General features: G+C 36.1%; 1 protein-coding gene across 1 annotated transcript in view; it reads right to left on the reverse strand.

Moving 5' to 3' along the window:
- The window catches only part of LOC149776037 (RNA-binding protein 45-like), an 84789-nt gene that overhangs the window by 49497 nt on the left and 21440 nt on the right, over positions 1-13852 (reverse strand). The window contains exons 4-6 of the mRNA XM_089942573.1: positions 9804-9930; positions 3683-3853; positions 2979-3131 (exon numbers count right to left, since the gene is read on the reverse strand). Coding sequence (XP_089798699.1) covers positions 2979-3131; positions 3683-3853; positions 9804-9930 — 451 coding nt within the window. The remainder of the gene's footprint in view (positions 1-2978; positions 3132-3682; positions 3854-9803; positions 9931-13852) is intronic.

The following is a 13852-nucleotide window of genomic DNA, read 5'->3' on the forward strand; positions in this document are numbered from 1 at the left end:
CATTTACTGTAATTACGGGGATAACACTCCAATTTTGACTTGTTAACCTCACAATGATATGGTCTTTTTTCTAAGTAACTTGTTTGTAATTCCAATTGCCAAAAAAATTAAAAAAAGAAGCCAGATTTTACTGGTTTAAAGTCACACGCTTTTCAGTAACTTTGGAGTGACAGCCAGCAACACAACAATTTGAATCCAAGTTCTTGCATCAGTAATTAACTTAACAGCTACTACAGCTGAGACCTAATTCCTGTATTCATTTTCATGTACAATACAGAGATAATTTGTTATTGGCTAGCCTACCATTATATTTACTGTACAGTTAATAATATGAATCATTTACCAATGTATAAACATTTAGTCCTGCTTTCAACTGCATTGATCATACAAGACCTTATGTATAAACAAGAATGCATACAGCAAGGAAAAATCTAGGCTGCCGTGAGCTAAAAATAGTGAATCAGTGTTACTAAAGCATAAAATGTATGTCACAGTGACCTTCCTTGCTTGTAAGGGTGTAGTACTACAATTAGAAATGTATTCAATTCTCAAGTTTCATGATCAATCATAAACAACACTCTGTAAATGACCTTTATATGCAAATTTCAAAAAAGTCAAAAAAGCGTGCAATATAGGCCAATGAGACCTCCTTTTGGAATAAGGGTGTAATACTTGCTAAGATTCATCACCTCACCAAGTTTCATAATTCTATGTAGGACAGTATCAATAATGCATGCCAAAAATGTATAAAGTCATTAGCTACATACAAAAACTTGATCAAAGAAGGTAAAAGATGATATTCAGATCAGGAAGAGCATTTTTATTGTTGTAAAGGTATGGTACTAACAGATCAGCATATATCATCATCAAATTTCATTATATATCACAAAGTTGGTCAGGGCAGCATAAAATATAGACATAAAGACCAACTGCAATGAGTGATTACTGCTCATCAAGACCCATTACTCACAAAATTTCATTATTCTGGATGAAACAGTATGTACACATCATGCAAAAAAACAGATGTGGTCATGAACAACATGCAAAACAACACAAGCTATTAAAATCTGGTATGTAGGCCACAGTGACCTTTCTTGTATGGATGTGGTACAAAATAGGTATGTATACATTCATCTAGTTTGATAATCCTAGCATGAACAGCACTTGAGAAATAAAAGACAAATCTGAACCCAAGTCAGTGAAGTGTAAAATATGTGTCTCAGTGACATACTTTTGTATTTAGGATGTAGTACTTGTCAAGCATACCTTCACAAAACTTCCTGACTCTATGTGCAACAGCATGCAGACAGCAAAGTCCAGGCTGGACTATAATATAGGAGCTAACTGATTTCTCCCTCCTGGGGCAAAGGTGACAAAAATAGAGATAAGTCAATGTAGGATGCTCAAAATGTATAATGTTCAAAATGGTAACTTCAGTCTTCTGTTTGTGCATATTCTTTTGTCAGATAATTAAACTACTCATGATACCTATATAAAGATATTAAAACGCAGTCACTTTATGAAAGGTAACCTCAAAAATAGGTTACAGGCAGAAACTGGTAGCTGTTCCCATAGTACAAGTCCTTTTAATTATTTGTAGGATGAAATATTGGATAAACAGAGTAATTATATTAGCAGTGAACCTGGATATATCCAATGAGCCTAAATTTAATTTAAATTGGGCTATATTACATAAATTTTGTCACAGTTTCTTTTGTCAAGAATCGTGTGAATTTTGGTGTGAATTATTGTAGATTGCAATATTATTTCTGGCATTTATGATAATCAAATTTGCATCGAAAGTGACTACAAAAAATACAACTTCTTCTAATTTTCCACCTTCCTCTCTGATAGAAAATGAACAAACATGTCAACATTTTACATTGATTATTATTGTACTGTACTAAAGCAGAGGCATACATAGCAATGGGGCGGGGGGGCTTCAAGTGGCCAAGTGGTTTAAAGTGCTCACCATTACAGATCACTGCCATCTCACCTGTCCGAGTCTCAGGTCCAGCCAATGTGGGTATGTGAGAAAGCTTGCCAGCAGCTTCTCATGGGTCAGTGGTTTTTTCCAGGGTTTTCACCAGGTTCTTCCTCCACCATTTATACTGGCCACCATGTATAGCCCTATCTTGTGCTGAAAAATGGCATTAAACCCTACAACAATAACAACTACAACATCATAGCAAATGTGTGTAGGGAATGGCATCAAATCAAATCAATGCCAGGCAAAGTGAACTCCTCTTTTTGGGCATGTATAGTTAGGGTGACAGACTCATGACAGACTATTTTTGCCTCAATAGTGTGACCCTTGATACAGGTACAAATAAGGTTGTTGTTGTTGTTGTGGGGTTTAACGCCATTTTTCAGCACGATAGGGCTATACATGGCGGCCAGTATTAATGGTGGAGGAAGAACCCGGAAAACCCCGGAAAGAACCACCGACCCACGATAAGCTACTGGCAAGCTTTCTCACATGCCCACATTGGCTGAATCTTAGACTCGAACCGCCGCAGCCATAGGTGAGATGGCAGTGATCCGTAACGAAGAGCGCTTTAGACCACTCGGCCACTCGGGGCCCCTACAAATAAGGTAAATGCAAAACCTTAGCCCACTTCACCTATGGGTGGGTAAACCCCACTTCAAACTGTTCCCTATGACAATGGTTTAATGTTGTTACATGTGAGGTTCCCAACAGAGACATCGGGGTATTACAATAACTTTCATCTCTGTCATACAGGCAAAGTAATACGATGTCAAGGTCAGAAACTGACTAGTATGGGGAGAAAAAGGTTTCATCTAGATTAAGTAAATTGACGGCCAACTTTCCATTATGTTCAGAGTGTTTTGTTATTTACAGGGCTAACGGCAAATGTTTTCTTTACTGCTTCATGTAATTTGCACCCATGAATAACCAGTCCATTCAATAATGTATGAAGTACCAGTGAATACCCAGCTGATACACACTATAATACCTAATTTGTGATCTGCGATTTCATCATTTCTTTGTTCCAAATCATCAGGGGAACGATGCTGACCTACTGGACCATGACTAAACCGACTCCGTGGCGGGCCATCATCATGATAATCATCTCGACCAGAATATTCACTGAAACCTCGTTTTGTTCCTGAAATAGATATCAAAAGTTCAATTCAAAACCACCAGAGTAGATGAACTAATGCTTGCAATATTTTCATATCTGCAGATGTCAGTGCTTGTGGCATGTGAATATTTGCAGATGCTAGTGCTAACAAATGGATTAACATTATTATTTTGCCAGTGCAGAAGAATTGCGACTTCCAAACATCTGAATACAGCATTTCTGTAAGATGCCAACAGAAAAGTAACAATTTTTTTCTCATGTTTGAGATTTCATATTTCTCAGTATAGTCAAATTTTCAAAACTTTCTGAGCACAAAACTCAAGCTTATTCTCAAAGTCCTCAAATGATGATGGTCTGGAACTTCGGTAAGACTGGGTCCCTCTACCAGAATAATAAATTTCAATGACACTCTAGCATCATATAAAGATTTCAGGTCAAGAGCATGAGACTAATTTCCTGCTCAAAGCATTTATACAATACAGGACTTGAGCTAGAAAGTGTTATGTTCTACAAGTAGCATGAACCTATGCAATTGACAATATATGAAAAATAAAAAGTCCAAAAGAGAAACCTACCCCTTTCATGTCTGTCAGGTCCTCTGTCCAGTCCTCTGTCAGGTCCCCTGTCCGGTCCTCTGGGGAAGACCCCGGGCGGGCGTGTATCTCTGCTGTATTGATAATCCATCTCGTAGTCGTTGTCACGCTCACCTCTTGGCATCTTTGGCTCAGCAAATTTGGGTTTGAAAGCTTTAAGAATTAAACACATGTTATAACATTTAAAAGACATGCATTTTCTTGGTGAAATTGGGTTGCCAGCCAAGGGAGTCATTCCAAATAGACCTAACTGCTACAGTCAGAGAGATTTTAAGATGGTATATATGGCAAGTTTTGCGATTGTCTAATTTTGATCTGAATATACCCCCCCCCCCCCCCCCCGCACACAAAAATGAAGCTGTCAGAAGCAGCACAACATGCCTGCACTAGTTTATTCAGACACTAATGTTATTTTAATAATGTGATGCAGGGCTTCTCAGGATTATGTTTTGTTTGAGATCTACAAGAAATAGGGTCCAGGAAATTCAACTAAACATCAATGGTGAACAGAATCACCAAAGTATAAAAGTAGCTCACTGTGACCTATTTATGGTATGCAGCTTAGTATGTACTCCTCACAACAGCATGCAGTTATCATCAGGATGGATGTAAATACCAGGTTTCATAACTGTACAAAAAATGATTTCCAAGAAACTGACCTAAACATAAAACAGCATACACTGTCACCAGAGTGTAAAAAATAGATCAGTGACCTACTTTTAGTAAAGTGGTGTAAAACTCCCCAGGCTGCATGCACAAATCAACTTCACAACAGTGGAGGCTAGGGTATATGAGAGACTGGCAACTGTCAAAAATGTACACCTTCTAACACAAACACTGATGCTTCTGATGATAACTTTGAGCTCTGCCACAAATATATACTGCAAACTCTCCTGCACTTCGTGCAGGTGTGCAAAAATAACAAATGCCACAATATTCTTTCTTTTTGTAATCCTTTCCTTCTGGATCTGTATTATGCAGACTGAACAAATAGCAAATTACAATTTCTCAGACATAAAACCACACAACTACAAAAATTGTATGCAGCAAAGAACTGTTTTCTTTTATGTAAAGATAGAGTGTAATATTGTGTTGCAGAAATGAAACCAAATCAGAATATATTCTATTGAGACTCAGCAACAACAAATACAAATATGTAATGATAGTTTTTCCTCAATGAGTCATTGTAGTATTTTGGTGTTTATAAAGTCATTTCTATTACCCATCCAAATCAACTAGGACATCCATTTTTTGTGTTTATTAAGTCATTTCTATTACCCATCCAAATCAACTAGGACATCCATTTTTTGGTGTTTATTAAGTCATTTCTATTGCCCATCCCAATCAACTAGGACATCCATATTTTGGTGTTTATTAAGTGATTTCTATTACATATCCAAATCAACTAGGACATCCAATTTTTGGTGTTTATAAAGTCATTTCTATTACCCATCCAAATCAACAATGCCATCCATTATTTTGGTGTTTATAAAGTCATTTCTATTCCCCATCCAAATCAACTAGGACATCCATTTTTTGGTGTTTATTAAGTCATTTCTATTGCCCATCCCAATCAACTAGGCCATCCAAGTTTTGGTGTTTATAAAGTCATTTCTATTACCCATCCAAATCAACAATGCCATCCATTATTTTGGTGTTTATAAAGTCATTTCTATTCCCCATCCAAATCAACTAGGACATCCATTTTTTGGTGTTTATTAAGTCATTTCTATTGCCCATCCCAATCAACTAGGACATCCAAATTTTGGTGTTTATTAAGTGATTTCTATTACATATCCAAATCAACTAGGACATCCAATTTTTGGTGTTTATAAAGTCATTTCTATTACCCATCCAAATCAACAATGCCATCCATTATTTTGGTGTTTATAAAGTTATTTCTATTCCCCATCCAAATCAACTAAGACATCCATTTTTTGGTGTTTATAAAGTCATTTCTATTCCCCATCCAAATCAACTAGGACATCCATTTTTTGGTGTTTATAAATTCATTTCTATTACCCATCCAAATCAACTAGGACATCCATTTGTGGGATTCTCATTAACTTCTGAAAATCTGTGTCAAAAAATTCAAACATATATGTACAAATAACATAATAACGGCAAGCCATGCCTTTGATTACTACTGTTTAATAAATAATCTCAAGGTTATCAATCTGTCTATTCAGATTTGCTTAGAATCATGAATATTCAATTTATGGACTTAATCTTGTTGCCACATATAAAGAAATGTCACACTAAATATTAAATACGGTTAGTAAACCAGTATAAACCATTTGGCTATCCTTGGATGAATAGGCTGCTTATTTATGACTGACACATACTGCAATCACTGCATTAAATTTCCTGTGTATCCTAACTTAAATCAGTCTCAATTTAAAGTTGCACATATGAGCATAGAAGATGACTATTTCAGTTCCCTTTAGCAAAAGTAACAAATATATGCTCTATAATTGCAACTAAATTTTTTTAAAATTCATCTTCTAAGAAGGTATCCATTGATAAAAGAACACCATCAAAACACACAGAGACTTGGAAGTAGGAACTGCTTCAAAACTGTGCAAATCTGATTCTCCAGGATTTAAAAATGTCATAAATTCAAATGTGACTAACTGTAAGTCTTTAAACTATGTACAAGCGAAATCCCATGAATAAAATCTCCAGTTAATTTATGTTTTACAGTGGTACTTTTTGTTGAATCAAATTCTTTTATTTAGAAAATTCCCATTTCTCAAATGGAGGGGACATTCTGACCCCCTTAATTTTCAGACCTAGATTACACCTAAATTAACAACATGATGCAGAAATCAATCCTTCTCAGTGTCAGAATGGTATTTGGGTAGGCAAGGCCCCAAACCCCATCCCAAATGATTGAATGAGTATCCTCAGCCAAGGCTTTTAAATCCGAGGCTGGATATATTATGGTTGGCAGTTTTTGCTAACACCTGGTCACAAAAAGATTATATCATTGGAAACCCTCAAAGTGTGCAAATCTGCTGAAAGACTAACCGATGAGGAGACAACTCTGTGTGAAGAGTCTGGCACCTTCTCAACAATGAGTTGCTAAGACTCTGAGCCGGCCGAGAATGTGTCTGATCTCGACTGTGATCTTTAGCTGGGAGCATCATTGTTGTTGGAGGTCCCTGACCAGAAGGTATAGGTCAGGTGACTTCATCCACTCCTATTTGTCAAAGTACAGTACCAACACTATCTTATTCATGACAAGAACTTTTTTCACAGAAAGGTGATTCTTCCAAAAATGAAATCTGATCACTAAGGCCTTAATTTCCAAAAGGATGACTTCATAACTTTGTGACCTTGAAATCTGGAAAAGAAGCACCATTAGGCCAGTAGGGTCATTTACAAAGGACAATTAAAGTGCTAACAAGAATCAAATCCACAACACAAACAGCATGCTGCTCTCTCACAGAAATCCAATCCTTTCCAAAAATCAACTCAAACTGTCAAACTGATTTTTGGAAAGGATTGGATTTCTGTGAGAGAGCAGCATGCTGTTTGTGTTGTGGATTTGATTCTTGTTGATCCACTCCCTGTGCATGGGAGGGAGTCAAACAAGGCTGAAATTGGTCAAAAATTCCATAATGAGATTGATACAATGTTGGGATGTGGTGAGAGAAAGTTGTTCCTATCCCATACCAAAACAGAACTTACCACCTGGTATTGAAGACACAGTAAACCAGATCAAGATGATGATGCAACCATTGGTCTTCATCAATGCCTAGACTATACTGAAACCAAATGGGAATAAATGAAAGTGGTGTATATTTACTTAGAAGAGAAACTGAAGGACCTTGTGTGAAACTGGGTAAATAGGGACTTGTGATGGCTAGATCTAGATCGATTGCTGAGTGATCTCTTTTTGAGGAAAACCTCGCCATGATAGTTTCATTTGAGCCTTGGCATGCATATGTCCTTGATGAAATCTATGACCGCTCTGAACTTTTAGGTGGCTTTGGACACTTGGAAATGCCTTGAATATAATTCCAAAAAAGCTTGGCCAGCACACTTTTTACACTGCTAGCTTGTCAAGTAATGCAAAATATCTACTTTCTCAGGACTGAATGAAATGTCTGCCATAAAGAGAAGATGAAAATGGACGAGGCAGGATAAATATCTGAAGCCTGAATCCCCCCAATTAATTTTGCCAATAAAGATCAATCTAAGGCTGATGAAATGATGGAGTCAGGCAATGACATGCACACTGACAGAAGGTGGCTGGGGTGGCACGTCAATGGCGTTTGTTAGGCGACTCAAGGAAAATAAACCTTTCTTTCTAACCTGCCCATTCCTCCTGATATTAGACTGAGGCTGACACTAGTGCTTTTGGGCAATGTTCAGGTTTCTCTCATTTCTGATGATGGTTCTCTGGTAAAGTGCAGACATGAGTTTGGTCTTCCATAAAAAAGTTGAAAAAATGTGAATGGGGGTTTGGGGATCCTCACCCAACAGGGTCTTAAAGTGCAGTGCCAAAAACTCATTTTACCCTCTTAAAAACTGCTCCTGGTGTAATTTACGATCATAAAATAAACCAAAATAATCATCTGAAAAACTAATAATCTTACCAAAAATGTTAACTTTACTTCAATAATTTCACAATATTTATTGTCATATGAATTTGTTCTCCAATACTATTGATGCTGAAGTTATTTCATGTGCATGTCAGTGTTCACATCATAAATATGTCACAATAATTTGTCAATTTTTGCAGCAAATATATTATACTTCCCTCTTTTCATAACAAATCTGTAAAATAAACACCTAAGTACATCAACTATATACAAATAACCCCATACATTCCTTGTCTTTTTGTCCATTGGACAAAACCTGTTGATATGCCAGGCGAGCTCTTTTTGCGGTGTCGGTAAAGATTTGTTAAGCCTTCCTTTTTGTCACCACTGACTTTTTTGGCTCAATGTGCAACTGTTTCTCTTCCTTCTCAATGACAGCCTTTTTCCTTTCAAGCTGGTGTTTGTATTGGCAACATACAGTGCGCATATTCTGATAGAGGGCTACATCTGTTCTCTCATGCAAGAAATCTTTCTTCTTATAGTAATTTAATGCACTCTCTCCAGATGCCTCCTGAGCATCAATTTTTCTGTAAGTAGCTTCTTTTGTAAGTGACGTTCCAAACTCGATGAACTGCAATTTTTGTAATTCAGATCTTTCTTGCAGAGGTCACAAAATGCCAGTCCTCTAGCATTCAGTTTTCTTATAAACTGAACAACTAAATTTCCATCAACTTTGAGCTAAAATCATTCCCATTTCCATATGATTTTTAAACCTTTATCTAAATATTTTGTGTCATGGTCTTTCTCAACAACTCGGGATGCCATGTTTTGCATGCATGCTTCTTTTTTCTATTGCCATCAGTTTCCATTACACAAAGATTCATTGGATGAATTTAAACCTTTGACCAATCAGAGTACTCTTTATGAGAGTCATGTGATAATAATATATGGAATGAATAATTTACAAGGGTCATTGCAGAATGGGACTGGACAGACCGTTTTTTAAAAAATGAATCAAAGATGATATAAAAAAACAGACTATATCAAGGAAAGTGATTCAAGTCAGGAGAAAAGTGAAATTTCACTTTAAAACGGAGAAAAATCATGTCTGCAAGTGGACAAATGACTGGGCAAGTCGCTTTTATTTTCACCTGCACAGTGGGCAGTTTGAGATTCTTCAATCCATGAGGGTAGTTCATTTGAGAAACAGCCATTAGGAATACTTATAAACTTTTGGAAGTATGAATAGTTCTGAATATCACTGACAGAATGTATCTTGAAATTCTGTTTTTCAGATTTATTGGCACTACAAGAAAGCCAAATACAACTTCATAAAACACTAATATTCATTTACACTACACAAATCAATAGAGCTAAATTCTATTGTACTCTCTAAACCAAAGCCAAAGAGATTACATAAACTCAGTAGTTTACTAACAAAACACCTTATATCAAAACATATCAAAGCAATTACTGACAATCTTTATCTTGCAAAATTTGACATAACACATAAATAAGCAATGATAGCACTCAATGAAATTTATACAACTTACATCTGTCACAGTTTTCCAAGGCCAGTGCAGCATGGTATGGTCTAAAGAACTTGACATATCCAAACCCCTTTGATTCGCCAGTGTTCTTATCTCGAAGTACTGTCGCATAATCAATGTCACCATATTGCTGGAAATGAAAACCAACATCAGAATACTTTCACCAGATCTGCTGAATGGCACCCAGTGTTAAATAATTAGTATAATAATATGGCTTAGCTCTATTTCAAAACTAGACTGAATTATGTACTATTAAGCACATTCCTTTATAAACTGAAAATAGCATGTTTTCTAAAAAAGATCTCTTGATATCATCAATCATTTTATAAAGTTTATTCTTATATACAAACCTGAAACATTCAACTTGAAAACACACACTTCTGCTGCTGAAGAAAACATTTTCATTGGTACCTGTTCAGTTTATAATTCTAAACTACAATAATGTGCAAACAACCCTACTGTGCTGAAAGAGCACAACAAATGAAAAATGTTCAACCAGTACTATTACAGTCACAGGCTTTAGCCAATTCACATAATTAAATTTTGTATAGCAAAGATGGATGTGTAAACCAAGACTAGAGTTGATTCCACAGCTGGCCATGGTAAATCCCCACTCTTTTAATTACATATTCTGTCCCTATGACCCAGACCCAGTAGTCATACCCCCAGCCCACAAAAACATGACATGTATCAATGAAGAACAGCCTGAGTTACCATAATATCCCCCAGTTAAACTGTGGGGTTAATAACAGTGACAGCATTATGGTGGTATCCATGAAGAACAGCCTGAGTTACCATAATATCCCCCATTAAACTGGGGGGTTAATAACACTGACAGCATTATGGTGGTATCAATGAAGAACAGCCTGAGTTACCATAATATCCCCCAGTTAAACTGTGGGGTTAATAACACTGACATCATTATGGTGGTATCAATGAAGAACAGTTGAGTTACCATAATATCCCCCAGTTAAACTGTGGGGTTAATAGCACTGACAGCATTATGGTGGTATCAATGAAGAACAGCCTGAGTTACCATAATATCCCCCAGTTAAACTGTGGGGTTAATAGCACTGACAGCATTATGGTGGTATCAATGAAGAACAGTTGAGTTACCATAATATCCCCCAGTTAAACTGTGGGGTTAATAACACTGACAGCATTATGGTGGTATCCATGAAGAACAGATGAGTTACCATAATATGCCCCCAGTTAAACTGTGGGGTTAATAACACTGACAGCATCATGGTGGTATCAATGAAGAACAGCCTGAGATACCATAATATCCCCCAGTTAAACTGTGGGGTTAATAGCACTGACAGCATTATGGTGGTATCAATGAAGAACAGCCTGAGATACCATAATATCCCCCAGTTAAACTGTGGGGTTAATAGCACTGACAGCATTATGGTGGTATCAATGAAGAACAGCCTGTGATACCATAATATCCCCCAGTTAAACTGTGGGGTTAATAGCACTGACAGCATTATGGTGGTATCAATGAAGAACAGCCTGAGATACCATAATATCCCCCAGTTAAACTGTGGGGTTAATAGCACTGACAGCATTATGGTGGTATCAATGAAGAACAGCCTGAGTTACCATAATATCCCCCATTAAACTGTGGGGTTAATAGCACTGACAGCATTATGGTGGTATCAATGAAGAACAGCCTGAGTTACCATAATATCCCCCATTAAACTGGGGGGTTAATAACACTGACAGCATTATGGTGGTATCAATGAAGAACAGCCTGAGTTATCATAATATGCCCCCTTAAACTGCGGGGTTAATAACACTGAGAGAATTAGGATGGTATCAATGTGACATGTCATGTTTGTATCACTAATACATGTTGGTTGTTTACACAAAGTCACATGGAATGACTTTTCACATAATACTTAACCATTTCAGAAATGTGTATGTGTGTGTATGTATTATCCTCATATCATGCCAACCAGTCCTAACACTTAACCTCTTGATGCTGAGCACCAAGCGAGGCAACCATTAGTACCATTTTTTATAAGTCTTTGGTATGACTCAGTCAGGGTTCGAAACCCATCACCTCCTGCATCTGAGGTGGACACTCTAACCACTAGGACACAGGAGCGGTCACTTCAGAAATTATCTGAGATTCACAAAAAACAAGTAGCTTACATACCATTCAAAAGACTTTCTATCCAAATGTATTTTTGTGACTTGACTCTTCAAATTTACACATACTGGATATTGCCAGGCACTTAATGGATGTTGTTAAACAAACAATAATGCAGTTAGTTTGTTGCTTACAACAAAACAACAGGCTTATAATGAAGCATCTGTATACTGTTATATCTAGGGGCTTAAACTTAAGTAACAAGACAATGTAAAACCAAACAAGCATTACATTTTCTAAACTAAATTTATTTTCCCAAATTATAAAATCAAACAAACTGAATTCATAGAATATCCTAAATTGTAATATCAAACATTGCACTAATACAGAAATTGTCCAACGAAGGTTCAAACATGTTTATGTGTTAACATGCTAGCTGACATTCTTATTTTATTGAGCCAATCATTACTTAGGGTATGCATGATACCCCTGCAACTGCACTCCTAGTTTCAAGTTATATTTCTGTGACCTCCATTCAAACTAAATGTGAGGTGTAATGGACCAAAGTAGTTGTTGACTTGACCTAGTCAATTAACTTCAATTTATGAGAAATCTACAGGTATTGTACATGTATTTTATTCAAGTACCAGCCAGCCACTTTATTAAAGAATTTGAAATATATCTGTCATAAACCCATATGAGATAAATAAAACTATATTATAAATTTAATTGATGATACAGATATCTGTAACAATATATAAAATCATGTCACACCATACCATGTATTGATGTGTACATTAGTGATCAAAATAATAATAAGATTTTTGCAAGAATACAAGTATTCTTTACAACTTCAAGGATTTTTGACATACAATTTATTACATAACAAACAGACAATGGAATAAATAATTATATTGTTTAAACAGTTGGATATTCTGTTCTCACCTGAAGTACATGGGGCTTGCAAGCTCTTTCCAACTGTACTTCAGTCTCAATCATAATATCAAGCAGTGCAAATATAACGCATAGCTCTAGATGAATATTAACAGTTTAGCTATTTTACTCCATGATTTGGAACTAACATAGTTTAACTGTTTTTAAAATTTGAGTGTGTATTTTGTGAACATGTAAAAACTTAACTGGCCGAGGGTTTACTGTCATAATGTCCATCATGCTCTAGAAAGAGTAACACAGCTTACTTACCCCAATTAATTTAAGACGAACTCAATTATATGGCTCTATCTGATGAATGTTCTCGATCTATTTGAGAACTATGATTTTAAAATGAACACTATGAAGAATGTCCTTAATCTGTCTGAGGTCTATGATCTTAAAATGAACACTATGAAGAATGTCCTCAATCTGTCTGAGGTCTATGATCTTAAAATGAACACTATGAAGAATGTCCTTAATCTGTCTGAGGTCTATGATCTTAAAATGAACACTATGAAGAATGTCCTCAATCTGTCTGAGGTCTATGATCTTAAAATGAACACATGAAGAATGTCCTCAATCTGTCTGAGGTCTATGATCTTAAAATTAACACATGAAGAATGTCCTCAATCTGTCTGAGGTCTATGATTTTAAAATGAACACTATGAAGAATGTTCTCAATCTGTCTGAGGTCTATGATCTTAAAATTAACACATGAAGAATGTCCTCAATCTGTCTGAGGTCTATGATTTTAAAATTAACACTGAAGAATGTCCTCAATCTGTCTGAGGTCTATGATTTTAAAATGAACACATGAAGAATGTCCTCAATCTGTCTGAGGTCTATGATCTTAAAATTAACACATGAAGAATGTCCTCAATCTGTCTGAGGTCTATGATTTTAAAATGAACACTATGAAGAATGTTCTCAATGTGATTGTAATACTATCATTTTAAAATGAACACTGAAGAAAGTTCTCAATTTCTTTGAGTACTATGATTTTAAAATGAACATGCTGAAGAAT

The sequence above is a fragment of the Sinohyriopsis cumingii genome, chromosome 18 (assembly GCF_028554795.1).
Source record: "Sinohyriopsis cumingii isolate HCF-2022 chromosome 18, ASM2855479v2, whole genome shotgun sequence".
NCBI classification, from domain to species: Eukaryota; Metazoa; Mollusca; class Bivalvia; order Unionida; family Unionidae; genus Sinohyriopsis; species Sinohyriopsis cumingii.